Source organism: Theileria annulata, chromosome 4 (genome assembly GCF_000003225.4).
Source record: "Theileria annulata chromosome 4, complete sequence, *** SEQUENCING IN PROGRESS ***".
In the NCBI taxonomy this organism is placed as follows: domain Eukaryota; phylum Apicomplexa; class Aconoidasida; order Piroplasmida; family Theileriidae; genus Theileria; species Theileria annulata.
In genome coordinates this window covers 1,309,772-1,329,030 of record NC_011098.1, presented here as the reverse complement: position 1 = coordinate 1,329,030, position 19,259 = coordinate 1,309,772, and the positions used below count along the sequence as shown (strand labels likewise).

The 19,259-nt window shown below is 34.9% G+C and overlaps 4 protein-coding genes across 4 annotated transcripts, besides 2 other annotated features; 2 read left to right on the top strand and 2 right to left on the bottom strand.

The window, feature by feature from the left end:
• Positions 1 to 32: 32 nt before the first annotated feature.
• On the top strand, positions 33 to 12,516 carry TA10600 (uncharacterized protein; the record flags this gene model as incomplete). Its single annotated transcript, XM_948216.1, has 16 exons — positions 33 to 150; positions 194 to 580; positions 610 to 738; positions 769 to 934; positions 966 to 1,094; positions 1,126 to 1,411; positions 1,465 to 4,013; positions 4,048 to 4,378; positions 4,468 to 5,205; positions 5,232 to 5,323; positions 5,352 to 7,575; positions 7,625 to 8,923; positions 9,007 to 9,316; positions 9,388 to 9,783; positions 9,852 to 10,056; positions 10,134 to 12,516. The coding sequence occupies 16 exons, from the start codon at positions 33 to 35 to the stop codon at positions 12,514 to 12,516; spliced, it is 11,742 nt and encodes a 3,913-aa protein (XP_953309.1).
• Positions 12,517 to 12,760: 244 nt separating this feature from the next.
• Positions 12,761 to 15,712, bottom strand: TA10605 (uncharacterized protein; the record flags this gene model as incomplete). Its single annotated transcript, XM_948215.1, has 4 exons — positions 12,761 to 13,803; positions 13,862 to 14,510; positions 14,561 to 14,730; positions 14,761 to 15,712. The coding sequence occupies 4 exons, from the start codon at positions 15,710 to 15,712 to the stop codon at positions 12,761 to 12,763; spliced, it is 2,814 nt and encodes a 937-aa protein (XP_953308.1).
• A 502-nt stretch (positions 15,713 to 16,214) lies between these two features.
• Positions 16,215 to 18,009, top strand: TA10610 (RuvB-like DNA repair helicase, putative; the record flags this gene model as incomplete). Its single annotated transcript, XM_948214.1, has 7 exons — positions 16,215 to 16,518; positions 16,583 to 16,846; positions 16,915 to 17,055; positions 17,089 to 17,249; positions 17,314 to 17,562; positions 17,614 to 17,718; positions 17,749 to 18,009. 7 exons carry the CDS (start codon positions 16,215 to 16,217, stop codon positions 18,007 to 18,009), a joined length of 1,485 nt encoding a protein of 494 aa, XP_953307.1.
• A 91-nt stretch (positions 18,010 to 18,100) lies between these two features.
• TA10615 (uncharacterized protein) lies at positions 18,101 to 18,952 on the bottom strand (the record flags this gene model as incomplete). Its single annotated transcript, XM_948213.1, has 3 exons — positions 18,101 to 18,679; positions 18,742 to 18,869; positions 18,910 to 18,952. The coding sequence occupies 3 exons, from the start codon at positions 18,950 to 18,952 to the stop codon at positions 18,101 to 18,103; spliced, it is 750 nt and encodes a 249-aa protein (XP_953306.1).
• Positions 18,832 to 18,869: a sequence feature (1 probable transmembrane helix predicted for TA10615 by TMHMM2.0 at aa 5-27).
• Positions 18,910 to 18,940: a sequence feature (1 probable transmembrane helix predicted for TA10615 by TMHMM2.0 at aa 5-27).
• Positions 18,953 to 19,259: the final 307 nt, after the last annotated feature.

Below are 19,259 nucleotides of genomic sequence, written 5' to 3'. Positions count from 1 at the left end.
TTTCCGATAATATTAAATAATATTTCTTAATAATGGATCCAAATTTGGACTCCAACAACTCATATTTTAATAGAGGAGTATATTCTCCACTAATATCCAACAGTAATCCAAAGGATGGACATACTCCTTCTGATAATGAACTTTCTAAAGGTAAACATTTAAATAGTTTGATGTATACACATAATTTCCTTAGATTGCCTCAACGGAGTCAAGAAATTAATCGAAAGTTACGAAAATTACACGGTTGATGGCTTCTTTTCGTCATTTAGGACCAATTATACCTTCCTAAAGACACTTCTCTTGAAAAATACAAACGATAAGGCCTTGATAGCACTCAAAACACAGTGTTTCGACATCATGGAATCATTCACGAAGGTAGAGTTCGCGGACGTCCAACTAAGAAGAGAATTCGTCTCATTATGCTTTAACACAATGATTACAAGCACATACTGGGACGAAAACTGTCAAAGGATTTTAAAGCATTTCCTGATGGATCCAAAACATTACGTAAACCTGGTTCAAGTTGACCAATTCTTCGAATTCACAACAAAAATGTTAAACAATTACCCAAACATACAAGGTAAATTGATACAATTAAAACGCTTTTAGATAAAGATTTAAAAAGATTACCAATATTTATAAACTTGCTTGATCAGTTGTTTACAAGTCCATTATTTAGTAAGAACCTGGTTCAACTACTTCCATTATTTAGAAAAGTTAACGGTTTAAATTCCACAGGTTAGAAAACAATATGAATGAGAGATTTAGATCATCAAACAACATGTTATTTTGAGTTGATACTGTTGTCATGTAAAGCTTTGAAAAATTTCACATTGAACTTAAAACAGTCATTCAATTACTCATACTACTTAAATGAAATATTCGGACACCTGTCATTCTTCTTGAATAATTTCAGTTTAAATAATGAGCAACTGTAAGTGGATTTTGTGATAAATTAAATTTAGGACAAATCTGCTGAACGCATTTGTTATTTTAGTTAATTCAGGAGTAACATACATTGTTTTGAAGTCTTTCCTACAGCAAGACTTCTTCAATACACTATACCATTTATCGCTAAGGGAATATTCATACACGTATGTGAATCAGTAATAAAAAATAATTTAGATACTTGGTGTTGTCGTTATATGTGGATGTGATTAAGAAGTTGGATCCAGACCACTTCAATATTAAAATGTTCCAAAAGTGCAATGCACTCCTGAGCCTACACTGGCTCTCATCAGACTATAAAATCAAAGAATTGTGTTTAAATTTAATACACTCATTGTTGTGTAATTTCCCAGACCTGTCCTACATTGTCGACGAGGATTCCCTCAATACAATATACAAATTCTCTATAATTACTTTTTTCAACGCAGTTAACTTTATAAGTGACCTTTATAACAGCAGAAATGTAACACAGTAAAATAGATATTATTTAATGTACAATAAACAAACTATTTTTAGAAACAAAGCAATGGATTTTTGTCGTACGTCAAGAGCGTACTAAACGTGCTCATAGAGATAATCATTGTCAACTACAAGTTATTAATACAACTAACCAATATTAAAAGGGTGATTACAATAAACATTTTGCAAGCATTTTTGATTACAGTGAAGCTGGTCGCACAGCTATACATAAGCACGCCGGGAAATAAGACTATAAGGATGAAGGATGATGAAGATGATGACAAAAATGAATTTTTCGTCATTTTAGATAATTCAGTAAAACTACTGTGTAAAAGCTTGGAACCCACCATGGTGGAAAACACTATCAGATTGGTCTTGCCAATACTAGTGTACTATTACTTATACCCGAGTAGAAAACTGTTTATGAACGACGAGGAACTTTTTAAACAAAATCAATTAACGCCCAAAACAGATTTAAATGAGACTCAAAACCCAACTGAGATTCAGGAGCGGAATCAACTAGAGAATCTGATGTTGTATATATTTTATGCATTTTCCAAAAACTGCTCTGACCTGTTCATTCAGCAGTATTTGTCACTAGTGATTCAGCTGATAAATAACGAGGACCTCTTCAAGCTATATAGATACTCCTACAACATAATATTCCAAGCAAACCCTGTTATATCACATACAGACAAGATATACCAAGATAGACCAAAGGTTATGAATAATATGGATAATGAAGTAAATAATATGATGAATAAGTTGATGGATGAAAACATATTTGTCGGACTCAAATATCATTTGGACTCGATTAAGTATATAACATATGACCTGAACCAGATGGTAAATGTAATCTACAACTATTATCCCTGCCCAGATGGCTCAGAATCACTACAGGATGGAGACAAAGCAAAGATTGTTCTGTATTTGAAGTTGTTAACTGTTATTTTCGAAAAAATCAACAGTAACTCAAACAGCACATACGCATACGACCAAATAAACGTGCTCTACTCGTTTCTGGACAAAATATTGTTTTACTTAGAGCTGTCAGATTATAGAAACTTGGACATGTTGTCGGAAATCGCCTCAGCAAGTTATATAAGAATTGAAGAAAACGAAGATTTATACGCCTTTATAATAGTGGTGAGCATGAATAACACAAACTTCGAATACATGAAGAAAGTCCTGAAGCTAGTCAACTACTTTATTAACTACACGAAAAGCAAAAAGCTGCTCAAATACACATTACTCCTGATAGAAAGTTATGTAGAAAATACAGACAACGCTGAATTGTATGTGCTCCTATCTGAAACCATTAGACAGATTAACCCACATGAGTACCAGCCAATTGAATACAACGAACACCAATTTGAAGATAAAATGGATCCGTACTTCATAAAATACCTAATGGAGCACTTGCTGAATAATGAAGACGCCGAGATTACGAAAATAGTAATGAATATTCTGGGTAAATTTGGAGCCATAAGTCAGAAGTACAGAGTTGACTACAATATCAAAAACGCAGAGGAGTTTTCACTAGCATTTCCATGCACAGCAAGCAAAGATTCTACAGTGGTCTCGATCCCAGTGGAGTCAGGGTTAGATTTAGTGATTAAGCGTGTGGAGGAAAGTTTGTATAGAGATGAAGCACCACTTAACTTGGAAGAATTCAACACATACACAGGATACCTGCTGATCATAATGTCGCCAATACTTCAGTATAACTCGTCACTAACACATTATTACATTGATGCGACCTTTAAAAATCAGCCTTCCAAAACAAATCAACAGTCTAATGACGGGACGCACCTGAATCTTGATGCGAAGCTAACGAAAACAGAAGACCAGATGAAGTATTTGAGAAAGCTGTTCAAGTGTTTATGCCTATTATTGAATGAAGGGGAAAGAATAAAAGAGAGTAGCGAGTATGAAAATTTAAAATTGTTTAAATCTGCATTGGTCCATTATTTGGTTCTGTCATCTAGAGTTAGGAATAAGAATCGAGACGATAATTTGTCACTAGCATTATACTTGCTGATGCTTAACGTTGAATATCCAGTTGAGTATGAGAGTAAAGAGTGGTACGACTCATGCAATGAGATGATTCTAGAATTATTCGAGTATATAGTGGAAAATGATATGGATGACGTGATCGAGTATGTTGTTGGGATGCTGGTGGTCAAGTTGAACAACAACAACATATTCAGAAGAGTGGCATACTTCGGGCTACTACTAGGGCTGTTTAGAGCAAACCATAGCAAGTATTTTAAGGAATACACAACATACATATATAATATGCTCCTGTGTACACTGGTTGATTTGAACCAGTCTAATGAAGACCTGTATATTAGCAAGGCAAACAGGATTCCTGAAAAGATACTCTTCTCATTAATTAAACTAATTGTCAGCCATGACCCCGATTTACACTTCAACAATTTGACTTCAATGTTGAACAACAAGATCCTGAAACTACGAATTCTGGCTATGGAACTGTTAAACGAATACAAGCCGCAGAAACTGTCACAGTTTTTCAATAACAATATCATAAGCCTGCAATACCCGGAAATACTAGTTCTCACAACACAATACACGCACAATAAAATGTATCAACCCTTAAATTAACTTAATAATTTTTAGGTGCCTGGAAAGTTCCTTGAAGAAGTTGTTGGACCGAATTAACAATTATGAGGAGGACAGCGTAGAGTTGGTAACCTATTTGAGAATAGTGGAACTATTGTTGTTTGATGGTAGGTTTGAAAAGATGTTGAAGCAGTTGGACCATGGCCTGATTGATATGATATCGACAAGTCTGTTAAATCTGGTCATGATATCCAACGGAATCATGTTCAAGACTTCATTATCAATTTTGAAAAGAATGGATAAGAATATGGTTAAACAAAACGCCTTGATGTCAATAGAACCGTTTATCATACAATTACAAACCATTTTCAATTGTAATACAGTCAAGGTAATTACAAAAATATTTTAGTTAGGTAAAACAGTTTTATAGAATAAATTATAACTGTATTAAATAACAAAAATATGATTGAATTGTAGAAATTGATGTTATTGTATGAATTGTATGGAAATGATTTCAAGTGTATGAAGGATTCGTTGTATAACGTAGGAATAACATTGACGGAGTCGAAGATAAACGTGTCGGAGCTCAAGTTGTTAAGTTATATTGACTTTTTTAAGTTCCTGGTGAAGTTGGGGTACAATAACAAGTTATTTATGGATAACCAAGGGAATGAAAGTGTCATTACAACACCAATACAGATAATGCAGATACATAAAGATTTCATGAATAATACTAAATTCCAAGATAAAGGAGAAAATAAGGTGATGGAAAACCTGACAAAGTATGACTTGTTATATTTAATGGATGATAACATGATAAAGAATACATTCAATAAACTAAATAATGAGTTGAATAATAATAACAACCTTAACGTGATATACCAAATACTCTGTTTCCTGCAGTACTTGTCAACAGTAAAGAGCCTAATAATATCAACGAAGGAGTTCAAGAATGTAATTAAAACAGTAGTTACACTGTCGAATCAAGACGTCTTTATAGGACACTATTTGCACCCGGAAAATCGATTATTCGATTCAGAAAGCCAAGAAAAGGATATTGACGAGTTGACGTATATTTCAATTTCAAACAAGTGTTATGAAATCCTACACCTCCATTACCCTTCAACCATTGATATACTCTCACAATACAAATACACACCATACTCTTTTGTCAATACTAACAGTGAACTGGTAATATATATTTTAGTACCACTAGTAATTAGCCTAAAAATAATTTTTAGATTGTGTTCAATGCATTTATAAGTGACAATTTCGAACTGATGAATAATTTAACCTTGTTCAAGTCAACCTCAAATTATTTATACAATACACAGTAAGTTATCAATTTATAAAATGTTTAGATTAATGGTGTTGCTGAGGATAGTGTACTTTATTAATAATAACGAAGGTTTAGTAAAAGGAGATTTGTTGACTGAATTGTTGGACTACGTATATTACCGAGTACTAAATAGTGATACGGAAAACAAAACGATGAATGTGAACAAGAATAACCTTAATTTAGACCAAGTTGTGAGTTCGTGGATTGGATATTACATTGTGAGTAAAATCTTCCACCTGTGTAACATTAATTACATGCTGGTGTTGTCAGTGTTTAGACAATATGTGGAGTTTGTGAAGTCGTATGATTTTACACATTTGCTTAATAACCTACATAACATACCAATTGCGATATTTTTAGTACTAAATAACACGTTCCCATTAACACCTGAGGAGGAAAAGAGCACAGTGGATACAGACGAGTTCAACAATTACTTTTTAGTCATGAAGATGATCTCGTTTAACTTCTTCAACTGCCTGTGCAACATTACGGTGTCAGACAAAGTGAGTGAGCCTGCGATTCTGTACCTGTTTAACTTATCAATTCCAAAATTTCAACCAGAATCTGATGTTCTGCACAATGGACATATGGCAGAGGATAACCCACAAGATAAAACAAGTGACGATGTTTATAAAGAGGAAATGAGAGCATTGACGATGTTGTTGGGAGGATTTATGAGTTACCTTAACAATTATAGAGAATTTATGAACACATACTTTGATAGGTTTGTAGATTATATGTATAAAAACACGTGTCACGGGTACTATTATAGTCGTTATGTATTGGAGATTATCGTTGGGATCATCTTGATATGCGAGTCTAACGAAATGAAATATAACAAGTTCAAGATCCTGTCGGTGTACTTCAGAATAATAAACTCACTGAGAGCATACTTGACCAGGAATGAATATTTAAAGGAATCTAACATGGCAAATAATATAATTTACAGATATAACGGAATATTGAGTAAAACATACAAGCATAAGATTTTTGACATCTTAAATTATGACACGAATAAGCTCATGTACAAAAATGTTGCAATAAAGCTTTTGGTTAATGACCACCCACACCTGTTTCATATTATTGTACAACTTAATGACATACCATACCTTACGACACACGCTAATTTGAAAAGTTTGCTAAAATCAGAATGTGAGGCAGAGGACCTGAATCGTCATACACTTAATTTCCTGGAATTAATAATGGACTTGATCCACAAGTATCTGAAAGAAGTAAATGTAACCCATACCACAATTATGATCAACACAGGATCAGCAGAATCCGAAGACCCAGACATGAATAGACTAACTGAGTTAATTAACATAATAAACCTGTTCATTGACGTCTTGAAGATCAATACAAGAAACATAGCCGAATACCTTAATGAATATTTACCACTGTTTGTTCAGAAACTGTATTTATGTTTGGTAAACGTAGGATATTCAAAGTTTAGAAGAATACTTAGCCCCAATTATGTCGACTTCCTTGAGTTGTGTTTCCTGTCATTCTATAAGTTTAAAACTGAAGTGGAAAGTTCATTTTTCAAGGTTGTGGAGATTTCTACAAAGTGTGACAAGTTCATGATCTTCAATATCTTGATTAAATTAAAGTATCTACACCCGTACATTAACATAAACAGGCGAGTGATGACGATGCTGAGGTCGTATAGTGTGTGGGAAACCACAGAAGAAGAGTACAGAGAAGATTTGGACTACAACTTCTTTGACTATAACGGAAGTTACATTGAAGTCAGCCCAGAATCCTTGGACGAATATGAAGTTGAGGATCTCACAATGCCAAATAAGAAGTTATACAAAATCACATTTAACCATATCGAGTTTGCATTCAATTACCCGACAGATACGAACCTGATTCAGAGAGATTTGACTAAACATATAAAGACATCATCTGATAATTACACATTTGAGCACCTGTGTAGTGTGTTATATCATACCAGACACATATCATATGTACCAGAAGATTGTAAAGTGGATGAAGAGACCCTGGCTACAGAGTTTAACTTGTTATACCTGGGTATGATGGACCATGAAAACTTTAAAGATTTAAGATTAGATGTTAAGATGAGTTACCTAACACATTGCTCATATTTATTCAAGTCACAACATAACGACTATGTTAAACATTACGAGAAACAACCAGAATTATCCAAAACACTTGATCTGTTGTTTAAATATAATCAAAACTCAACCACACTCGTTGATATAATTTTCACACTCTTCAGACAAGTATGAATACTTATATAAATAAATAAATATTTGATTAATAATTTATTAGGATTTGGAGATTGGAATAGGTACTAATTATCCAAGATTGGAGCCTTTGGATAATAGGTTTGGGTTAGGAGCAAAGGCAAATACTGAGCTTGTAAGCCAGATCAGTTTCGTGTGTAACATCGATAATTCTAGCCTGAGACCAATTGCGACACTATTAAAGGAATTTAGAAAAATGTCACTCATGAATGATACTGAGACTCCAGTGGAAGAAACTAAAGATCTCCAGGAGTTTGAACTCTGTTTGGATGGGAAACTGTATGAGTCACTAACAAAGATATATGAATATAACAAGGTATATCTTAGGAACTATGTAAACCAGAATTTGGTCCTAAAGTACTTTGAAAAATTGTGTGAATTCGACAGTAAGTTCAACCGTGAAATGTTCTCCAAGGTGTTTTCACAACTGTATATTAACTTATCAGAGCCTTATAGGAACCAAGTCTCCCAACAAATCATCTCGTTCCTTACCAATAAGATAACCTCAATATCAGTTAACCATAATCTTTCATCGAATACGTATATCCGGACACCGACACATCTGGATACCTGTTGCTATAAGGAAGATTTCGACTCAATTAACTTGGTGTATTATGCCGTCATGAACACGTACCCTATGGTAGTATTACCAGTTGAGATAATCAAGTACATTTCACTATATTTACCAGGAAACTACTTTAACACGTGCTACTATTTGGAGAATTTAATGCTAGCTCAGCCGATGGATATAACGAAGCCGGCAACTCTCTTGTCAGATTTGTACATGAGGTTGGACATGCTTGACTTATCAATAGGTACAAATAGGTGTTGGGTGATTACGAATGAGACTAGATTAGCCTTGGCGAATCTACAGCATGGTAAATGGAAGCAGGCTCAAAGAGATTTTAACCACATAATGGACCAAATATCTTCCTCAGGACAGACTTCTGAAACTGTGGCTTGGTTTGACGAGTCTAAGCTCTGGTTCAACTATTGGATGTACTGCACTAAACAGCTCAATGAGTGGGACATTATTAGAGACATCTCATACATATCGAATAATAAGACAACTTTCAGCCAGTCGAATGTGTTCCTTAACTCATTTCCACACATGCTAGTGTTGTTTCAGAACCAAAATAAGGACAATTATCTTCTAGTTAACCAGGAATCTTTTAATGATATTGACACATATGACATGGAGAATATCATTGAAATGAATATCTACAACATGTTCAATAAGATAAATAAGGTCTATTCCAACAATATCCACACACTATACAAACAATATAATAAAGAATATCACAAACTCAACATCATGACACAAGTATAAACTACACATTTATACTTATACCCATATAATTATATATTTAATTATATATTTATTTGATTATATAAATTTTGGTGTAGAATTGTTTTTCATGGTTATTGCATTATTATAAGAATCTTGGTAATAAGATAGATGGCCATGTGAATTGTATGAGGTTAAATCATAGAATAACAGAGATAAATGAGGGTATAACATATTTGAAGAGAGTAATAACAAATGCATATAATGGTCAAGAGTGTGATGAATCACATTTGATGAATAAGTGGAGAAACAGACTACCAAACAAATGTGATCATCCAAATATATGGAACACACTACTATGTTTCAGAACACAAGTTTTCAGTACCGTAAAAAATCTCACAAACCTAACAAACAATAATCAACCACTAAGTATTGATTTATTTAATTTACAATTAATTAAATAATTAATTGGATTAAATTTTGGTTATATAATTCTATAGATGATTCATTATTGATTAATCAAGATTACATATGGACATTGGTGAAGTATAGTGGAGTGATAAGAAAGAGTCATCAGTTGCCGTTAATAGCATCTGTTCTCCTAAATAAGGCTCAAAAGTACCTGGTCCAGACAATAAACAAGAGTTCAAACATAGGCGAAGATTATTACTTGCTCATTAACGAGAGGCTGAAACAGTACTTGACGTTCTCAATTAATGTGCCAGACGCACTAAAGAGTGTAATCACACTAGATTTCGATAAACTCCCAAACAGAGGGTTTGAAACCCTTAAGTCACACGTCACGAGACTCAAAGCAGAAGCCATTAACAGGAATTACATCTACGACATACACCACAACCAAACAAACCCAAACAAAAGACAATTAAACAGTATAGGTATTTTAAATACATTTCACCCATTAATTATTTATACCTTTTAATAAATATTTGTAATTTTTTTGTAGGAGATATTGATTTGGCCTGCAAGTATATGTTGGAAGCTTTGAAACTACAGCCTCTTTTGAGTAAAAACTGGATATCATGGGCAAAGTTTAATGATAACAAAATCGACCACTCGATGGTCCCAATGTGGGCTAAAAACGAACAAATGTTCCCACTAGAACTTTACGAAACATCCATCATGGGATATCTGACCGCAATATCAATCAAGTAATCACACAACATACAATACTAATTAGAATAATTAAAAAATTAGTTAATTGAAATATTGAATAATAATTTTTTAGTCCAAATTGTCATTGGTTGTTGATTAAGAGATTGTTTACGTTATTGACGGAGATGCATAGGGGGATAAACGCAACGAGTGAGACGTTTAAGAAGTATTCGGAGTACGTGCACCACTGTGTGTGGCTGATGTGGTTGCCACAGTTGGTGACGTTTCTGTACAGTAGAAACAATGCAGAGATATTCCACCTGCTAAAACTACTGATAAAAAAGGTGCCACAACAGTTGTACTACACAATAAGAACGGAATATTTATCCCAAGTACCACAAAACTCAAATAACGGGTACAGCGCCAGAGAAGAAGAAGAACATATTGGAAGACAGAATGTAATTGATATTAAAAACATACTCCAAATTCTAATAAACTGTAATCCAGGACTGAATCACACACTTGAGAATTTCTGTAACATACTCACGAACATGGGGAAGCCGGACCTGATTGACGAAATCATGTGTGCATATGAAACGATCTTTGAGGAATGTCTAGAGTTGCCATTCCATGAATATATACCAAAGCCCATGCTGTATTGCCTGACTAACAAGATTCTGAATAAAATATCCTCAAGCTTAAATACCTCAGAGGAGGAAGATGACGATAAGGAGCTTTATAACATTGTTTACAATTTCACACAGAACTTTATTCAGCCCATCAAGTCAACTGAACTATTGAACAGTGTTTCTTTAGTTACTGGATACACTCCAGACAGACTTGGTAACACCCAACCTGAGACGCCAAGAGAATCATCAGAGAAAGGGCTAACTTGTGGATATACTATGAATAAGTTGCTGGACATAATAAGCCTATTAATAAACTTTGGGAAAACAAGAAATAAAAGAGGAAGCAGACGTGATATTAATCACCTGAACTACTCAGTGTGCGTACTGAGTAACAAGTTCAGTTCCGGCAATAACATCTCGATACAACTACCCCATGTGGTCATAACTGCAGTTGAAGACATGATCAAGAGTAAAAATGTGATTGGAGAAATGCGGGATATTTTATATGTTGACCCTAGCATAATCAAGGTAAGGAGAAGAAATCACCTAGTAAAGTGTGTTAAGATTATCACAACCGACGGCCAGAACCACTATTATTCAGTGTACCCACTTGTGAGAGCTAGACAGAAAGGTGAGGAGTGCATTCACCAGATGTCACACCTTATGAATTTCTACATGAAAAAGTACAATGAAACAAGGAGGAGGAACTTGTTCCTTTCCTCAGGGTCCATTGTTTCACTTGATCCGCACATTTGCCTCGTAGAGGACAGTCCAAACAGTCACACACTCCTGAGCATTTTCAACAGGTCAATATCAATGGATAATCTTCTAATAGATTCAAACCCTCTGATGCCCTCTGACGTTCGCACTGATGGCTACTTGAATAAACTAGATACCAGATTAGCCAGCGGTAACGGCTATGAAACTTGTCTACTGCTTTTGGTGCTTCACAAGATACTTTTGGAGAAGAACATAACCATAAAGTTGTACGAATGCTATAATAAGTATAATCCCACCTCAACCTTGACCAACTCCGCAACTAACGAGGAGATGGACAAGGCGGCAGGTTTTAATTACATTTACAAACTCTTTAGAGAAAAACAGTACCCCTGGTTCTTTACCTGGTACCGAAAAATACATCAGGACGTTCTTCAGGACTCGTATAATAAACTTTGCAATATCGTACCCGACAATATTCTCTACGAATTTGTCCTGCAATCCTCCATAGATTATGAAAACTTTATAAATTTCAGAATTAACTTCACTTCATCCTACGCCACACAGGCACTCCTAAGTCTAGTGTTCGCTACTCCATACTCAACTCCATCAAAACTTGTTTTGAACATGAACAACGGCTCAATTAGACAATTTGACTTCAAACTCTTTAATAGAGAAATGGACCAGAACAAGATGCGGGTTTTCAGGTTAACTAGGAACATGACCAATTTGATGGGACCCACTTGTAGACTCGGTCTTCTTCCTGGTGTCATGTTCGCCGTCTGTTCTTCTATTCATCACTTTAAAATCGATGTCCACGCCGCATTATCAGCCATTCTGATTGGACGCAACACCTCTAGGGACTTTTACGCGTTCCAAAAAGATAAGGAAAACTTCCAAAAGGACAAAAATAACTTTGCTGCCGAGAAAACTAATTTCCCCAGGGACAAGAACAACTTTATCAAGGACAAAGACCCTAAATTGGATAAATTCGACGAGATTGACGACTACTTGAGCAAAATTCTCAACTATTGTTCTCACCTTCGGTCTCCTGCTGATCAGGAGCACAGTACTTTACCCATAAACAACGTCATCACTTGCATCATTGACGCTTCCACTGATTCTTCCATGCTTGGAAAACTTAAAACTTGTCATCAACCCTGGTTTTAACTTTTTTTGTATTAATAATCTTGTAATTTATTTATTTATGTTAATTGTAATGAAAAGTTTTGTGCCTTATTTATAATATTCAACCTAACATTCACTCATATATGGACAGTTATAATTAGATATTTAAAATAGGAATTCAAGGTTTAGTCGCCACAACTTCACTTATATACAAAATCACCATATACACCACTGCTATCAAACCTTGTAAAAATATACTATCTGTATATACAATGTATATAAAACATTATTGTATCAAGGTAATGGGAAAGTTGGAAATGAAGAATAACTTTTGAAACTTGAATTGGTTAATAGACACTAGACGGTACTGTGAATTTGGGAACAAATTGGCGAGTGTAAACGTGATCAAGAGTTCCCTGGTGAATAGGACCTGGGATGAATTCGAGGGCGTTTTACCATTTTTAGATATTCCACCATTCAAATCACTGAATAAGGAGAATTTATAACCCAACCCATGTTCCTCTGGGAACAAATTGGGCGATATGGGATAAAACTGTCCATATGGTCCTCCACATGAAAAACAACACACATCAGAACAGAAATTCAACTGCCTATCATTTCCAGAATTATCTCCTACACTACAAATGCTTTGTGATAAGTTGGGATAAGATGTGTTAGTTGAGAATAACACGAACTTATTATCATTTATGCTGTTAACTTTGATCTTTATTGAGAGTAGTGTGACTTGATCAACTGTAAAATCAAGATAATGATTTGTAATCCTCAATACAGTCACATGGTAATGGTTCAAAATATGATATGACACTGGTCTCTCCACCAGCTGATCACCTGTTTCATCAATTTTATATTCCCTATCAACCTTGGTACTGGAATTTGGTTCTAAACTGGCCATATGGTGCAATTTAATAAATGGATATGGAATTGGATAAATTTGTATTGTATCATTTTGTGGTCCTTGGAAGAAGAAGTTAAATTTGAAATTGGCCTCAACTCCATTAAAATTTGAAGGTATTAATGTATATGTTCCTTTCTTAAAATAACCATGAATTGAGCAACAATAAAGTTTATATTCATTTGAGGACTTGGCCTGTTTCGTTCTCAAGGACCTAATTGTTGCCAATCTTCCAAAAAATAACCTCAGGTTAACTGAAATTTCAGAATCAGTTTCCAATAATATAATTAGGTTAGTATCTCTTTTAATCTCTAATCGAAATTGTGGGTTAGTAAAGAATGACCAAATCTCATTCGGGTTCATACCATTATTAAAACTACTCCATCTATAATCATACACCAGATTACTGTACTCACCTAAAACATTATATTCAACATTATATATACAAATGTAACTATAAATATATATTATTACTTAGTTCTGACAATGGAAGTAACTTGATTGACTTGTTGGAATATGTAATCAGTGTATAACTTGAATTCTCCTGCATCTTCCTCATGTAATAACATAACAAGATGATTAAATTAACTACATGTGTCTTGTTTTCTATTTGATGATATCTTCCATATTTTAAAATCTGTTCTCTCCTTTCATCAGCTGACGGATATGGACTAATTAGTAACTTGGTCAGTATTATCTCACTGTTGTTATAAACTCCATTTATCAATGGGTTATTTGGTATTATTATTCTGGAATTCCCTTCGAAAATGTGAGTTGCCAAGTACTTCATTTTTTCTCCCAACTCTCTTCTATTTTGAATCAACATTGCATATATCAACAGATAATCTTCACCACTTGATTTCATCAATTGAGATTTGGATTTTCTATCTACCACTTGTGTTTTCGATCCTTCTTGTTCATTTGGATATGAAACTAATATTTGTGGATTAAACATCGACAAATAAGAATCTTCTGGTACTGGTGAATTTATGAAATGCTCATTCCTTCCCCACGTAAAATGTATTTTGTTTACAAAGTCAAACATTTCAGTATTCCAGCAAAAGTAGAGGTGTGAAAACCATTTTAACACGCTATCCCACTCAATCCAGAATATTCCAACATCCTAATAATTTGTTAATTTGAATTTTAGGAATAACTAGATAAATTACCAACATTAGTAGTATTGTTGTTGGAGGGTAAAATTGACAAGATCATAGGATCAATTTCGATTTTTGAACTCACTTTCCCCCAAGGGTTCTTTAGTAACAACAACTTATGCTTCATTCCCGATACACACAACTCCAAAACATTTAGCACGCTGTAAGCATGACCACTTACTATTCCTAAACTTCAATTATTTATCCATAAATTACCTGATGACACTGATATTCCTTCAATATAGAAACTATTAGTTGTCACATCGTACAACTCGTTTGTTCCAAGGCATAGTACGCAGTTTTTATTAAAGTTATACAGGACCGATTCCCAGATACTCTCCCACTTCTGAATATTTGTTATATCGCTCGGCGAATCATACACTTTCTGCTTTATTCCATCCATGATTAACGGGTTTGAGTGATCATTTGGCAGCTTAAACCGAAATGGTGGGAGCTGTATGATTTCCGGTATCCATCCGGTGAGGTGATAAATATCAACTCCTGGGTTTGTACCCTTTATTGCGTAGGTATTTCCCGACAATCTCACATTAGCCTTTTCAAACAATGTCACCCAAAGCTCGCTATAATCCTTAGAGTGTGCGCACAGTAGCGTATTGTCACTTTTAACTGGAACCCAGTCATCAATAAACATACACCTCGGACACCCGTTAAAGAATACCTTAACTCCAATTGATATCTTGTAGCCACCAAGATAATTAATACACTGTTCTGGGTACCCTAAATTGACCAAATTAATGGCTGTTTTTTCCAAATCTATCAGCTTAATCTTGTCCGTCAGCACTGGAATACCAGAAAAATTTTCATATTCTGCCAGGCTTGAGAGGCTAGAAACTGTAGAGCAATCTCCTACGTAACCCTGGAGTATCCTTTCTGAGGTTGGTACTGAGTTAAAAAATGTTAAATGGTCGCATAGTTCAAAGTACCTAACCCAGCGTGAGAATCTTTTTTTTTGCCTTGAGTTCAGTTCCATTAATCCTGAAGGGTCCTGCCACAGATCTCCCACACTAATAAGTTCATTTAAATACTTGAAATCTTTTGAGGTAGACTCCACTACGTGGTCCCATGGAGGTATGAAGCAACGGTCCACGAAGCTGCTAAACTTCTCAAACCTTTCTGCCTGAACATTCTCTGAAACTTGAGGTTTCATTTTACGTTCAAGTGCCAAACCGCCATTACTGAGGGCAAATTACAATATTGATTAAGATACTAAAAGTATTTGCGATTATGTTAAAATCTTATATTACTCATTAAAATTCATACTATATTACAATTTTGTTTGAAACTCATTATTAACAGCTAACACACTGTGAATGCGTGTTCGAATCAAGATTAGCCATTAGAATGAAAACCATTAAAACAAATCCGTATGGTTGAAAAAACTAGATAAATTGAAAATCTTTAATTATTACGGAATAAAGTACAAAAAATTAAATATAACAAAAAGCATTACAATTGTATGTTTATAGAAATATATGATTATAAAATTAAAGAAAATATTGTAAATTATGAAAATTAAAAAAATTAAATGAAGAAAATAAGAGGAAGACTATTATACATTTGAGCAAAAATACTTAATGTCAGTTTTTAAAACAATATCATCACCATACGTCAGAATGTTATAAAAAATATTTCCCAAAAGAATATGTATAATGGAGATTTCCAACGATTCTAGCAGAATTATTACTGAAATAAAATCAAACAACTCAAGTAAAAAAAGTTTTAACCGCAGCAAGGAGAGAATCTCAGTCCATAGTCACATAAAGGGACTCGGTGTTCATCCTTCTGTTTTTAGTCTCGACACATCTAAGTTAAATTACGACGGCAAAGATGATCCGAAATTGTTAGTCGATTATGAAAATTGTTTTAATCCTGATTGTGGCCTGATTGGCCAATTTAAGGCCAGAGAAGCCTCGTTGATTGCAGTTGATATGATAAAGTCTAAAAAGATGGCAGGTTTTGATTTTAGCAATCTTTTTACACTAGTTAATCTAGATTTCAGCTTATTTTGATTTTGTAGGAAAAGCTCTGCTCTTGGCTGGACCAAGTGGTAGTGGAAAGACTGCTCTTGCCATGGGTATCGCTAGAGAATTGAATACAAGTGCTCCCTTCACAATCTTATCAAGCACTGAAGTTTTCAGCACTGAAGTTAAAAAGACCGAAATTTTAAATGAAGCTGTCCGGAAGTCGATCCATATAGTCATTAAGGACGAGAAACAGATATACGAAGGTGAAGTTACAGAACTGACTGCAGAAGAAGTTGAAAATCCAACAGGAGGATTCGGTATACAATTATACATAATTTAATTTAACTTAATATAATTCAATTATAAAAATCATAATGTTCTTTAGCCAAGTGTATGAATGGTGTACTTGTAACTCTGAAGACTGTTAAAGGGTCAAAAACTCTTAGATTGGCTCCTCAAGTCCATGAACAACTAGTTAAGGAGAAAGTCTCAATAGGAGACGTTATATTCATAGAATCAGGCTCAGGTACTTGATGGAGTTTATAAAAGGGTGTTTTAGGCCAGGTTAGAAGATGTGGAAGGTGTGATGTTTACTCGACGGAGTTTGACTTGGAGGTTGAGGAGTACGTTCCACTTCCAAAGGGCGACGTACTTAAGCAGAAACAGGTCGTCCAGGAGGTTTCTCTGAACGATCTTGATATGGCAAACTCAAATCCATCAGTACCCAATTAACTATATTATTATAAACTTAAATCACAATTTCTGTTGGTAAAAAAATTATTAGGGCGGTAGTGACATAGTCACAATGCTTAACCAGTATTTAAGGCCTAAACGTACAGAAATCACAGACAAGCTGAGGCTCGAGGTTAACAAGGCTGTGAACAAGTACGTAGACTTAGGAATCGCAGAAGTAATACCCGGAGTCCTGTATATTGACGAGGTCCACATGTTCGACATTGAGTGTTTTACGTATCTAAGCAAGGTTATGGAGTCACCGCTCTCTCCAATAGTTATCCTCTCAACTAATCGTGGAGTAAGTTCTTATTTAGTTATCAGATAATGGCAATTTTGTAACGAGGTTTAGATAAGCAGTGTTCGAGGAAGTGATTTTATAGAGGCACACGGGATCCCGGCGGATTTATTGGACCGTCTCCTAATTATAAAAACAGTACCATACACAATACACGAGGTATTTTTACTCTCCATTCCCTATCTTTAGATGGTTCAAATATTAAAAATAAGGAGCAAAGTTGAGAACGTGCCAATTAGTGACCAGGGTTTGAAAAGGCTTGGAGAAATCGGGTTAAACTCCAGCCTTAGGTATTGCATCCAGCTGATATCGCCGTCCAACGTTCTGAGGAACCTCGAAGAAAAGTTAACTGTTGAATCCAAGCACATCGACGACGCAGACTCGCTCTTCATGGATTCTAAAACCTCAGCTCAGAGGATCGTGGAGCAGTCTGACCTCTTTATTTCATAATTTATTTAAATATCTAGCATATATTACAGTGTAGTTGATTAGAGTTAGTTGTATATCCTGAAAAGTGTGATAAAAGGGCTAATGAGTTAAGTTACCCTGTGATTTCAGACATTTCACTCTGCATTTGCATGGTGAGTCTGGCGAACTTGGTGTTCATGCTTAGGTCTGTGTGGTTTTTGATAACAGCTCTGTCAATTGAGGAGTAGCTGTATCCGAACTTGTCCTGGACCTTGGCTGAGATTAGTGCCTGAAGTGCAACTGTGAGTGCCTTCTTATCCAAGGAGTCCTTGTTTGGCATCTTCCTATACGAAGATACCATCTTACCTAGCTCTGCGAGCATGTACTCGTGTACTTTAATTAGTTCATCGAGCGATATGTTCTCGTCGTCTCCTTCTGTGGGAGCCATGTTCATTATGTTGAGTATGCACTCTCGGATTGAGGGGTCGTTTTGGTACTTATCGACCAGGTGATCCAGGTCAAACAAGGTTAATCCTCTGGATTCCAATGGGTCGTTTGGAATTGCTGGCAATGCTCTTTGATACACATCTAGTATTTTTGAAGGCAATCTCCCGTTCAATATATCATCGACTAGTGTTGCCATTAAGTTCTTGGTTTCATCTTGGCTATCTGCAATCTTCTTCAACAAATCGAAACATTCTTTTCTTGTCATCTAAAACATATTTTAGTTTAGTAAAAAAGTAAAATTATTATGGCTGTGTAAACCAATTATACCTTTTCCACTCTACTAGTTGACATTGTTGAAGAGTTGAAGGTCTGTTTATATGAGTCATATTCCTCTTCTTCCTCATCGTCGTTCTTAAACACGTAATATAGCAAAACGGCTGCGGCAGCGACAACGCCTAAACATTAGGATTATATAACTTGGCTGATATTTTATACCGGATGCGATAGCTGTCTTCGCCCAATTGACTTTAATGGCCATATTTATATAGATTTAATTTTATGTTACAACTCTTGGTTATTTTACAAAATTAGCAAACTAGCATGATTCTAGGGATTTCAGCTTTCTCAGTACAAGGGTGCTGGGAAACTCCTAAATTATAAAAGTGTATAAAAATTTAAATTTGCGAGTAGATTCTAAACTCAAACACATTAAATTTTAATGACGGAGTCGAGAAACAGCTACGTACATCACCAAGTAATGGGGGGAAATATGATTGAAAATGGATTAATAATACCAAAATCCAGATTAAAGATTTAATAATAGATAAGGAAATGAGTTTTAAAAA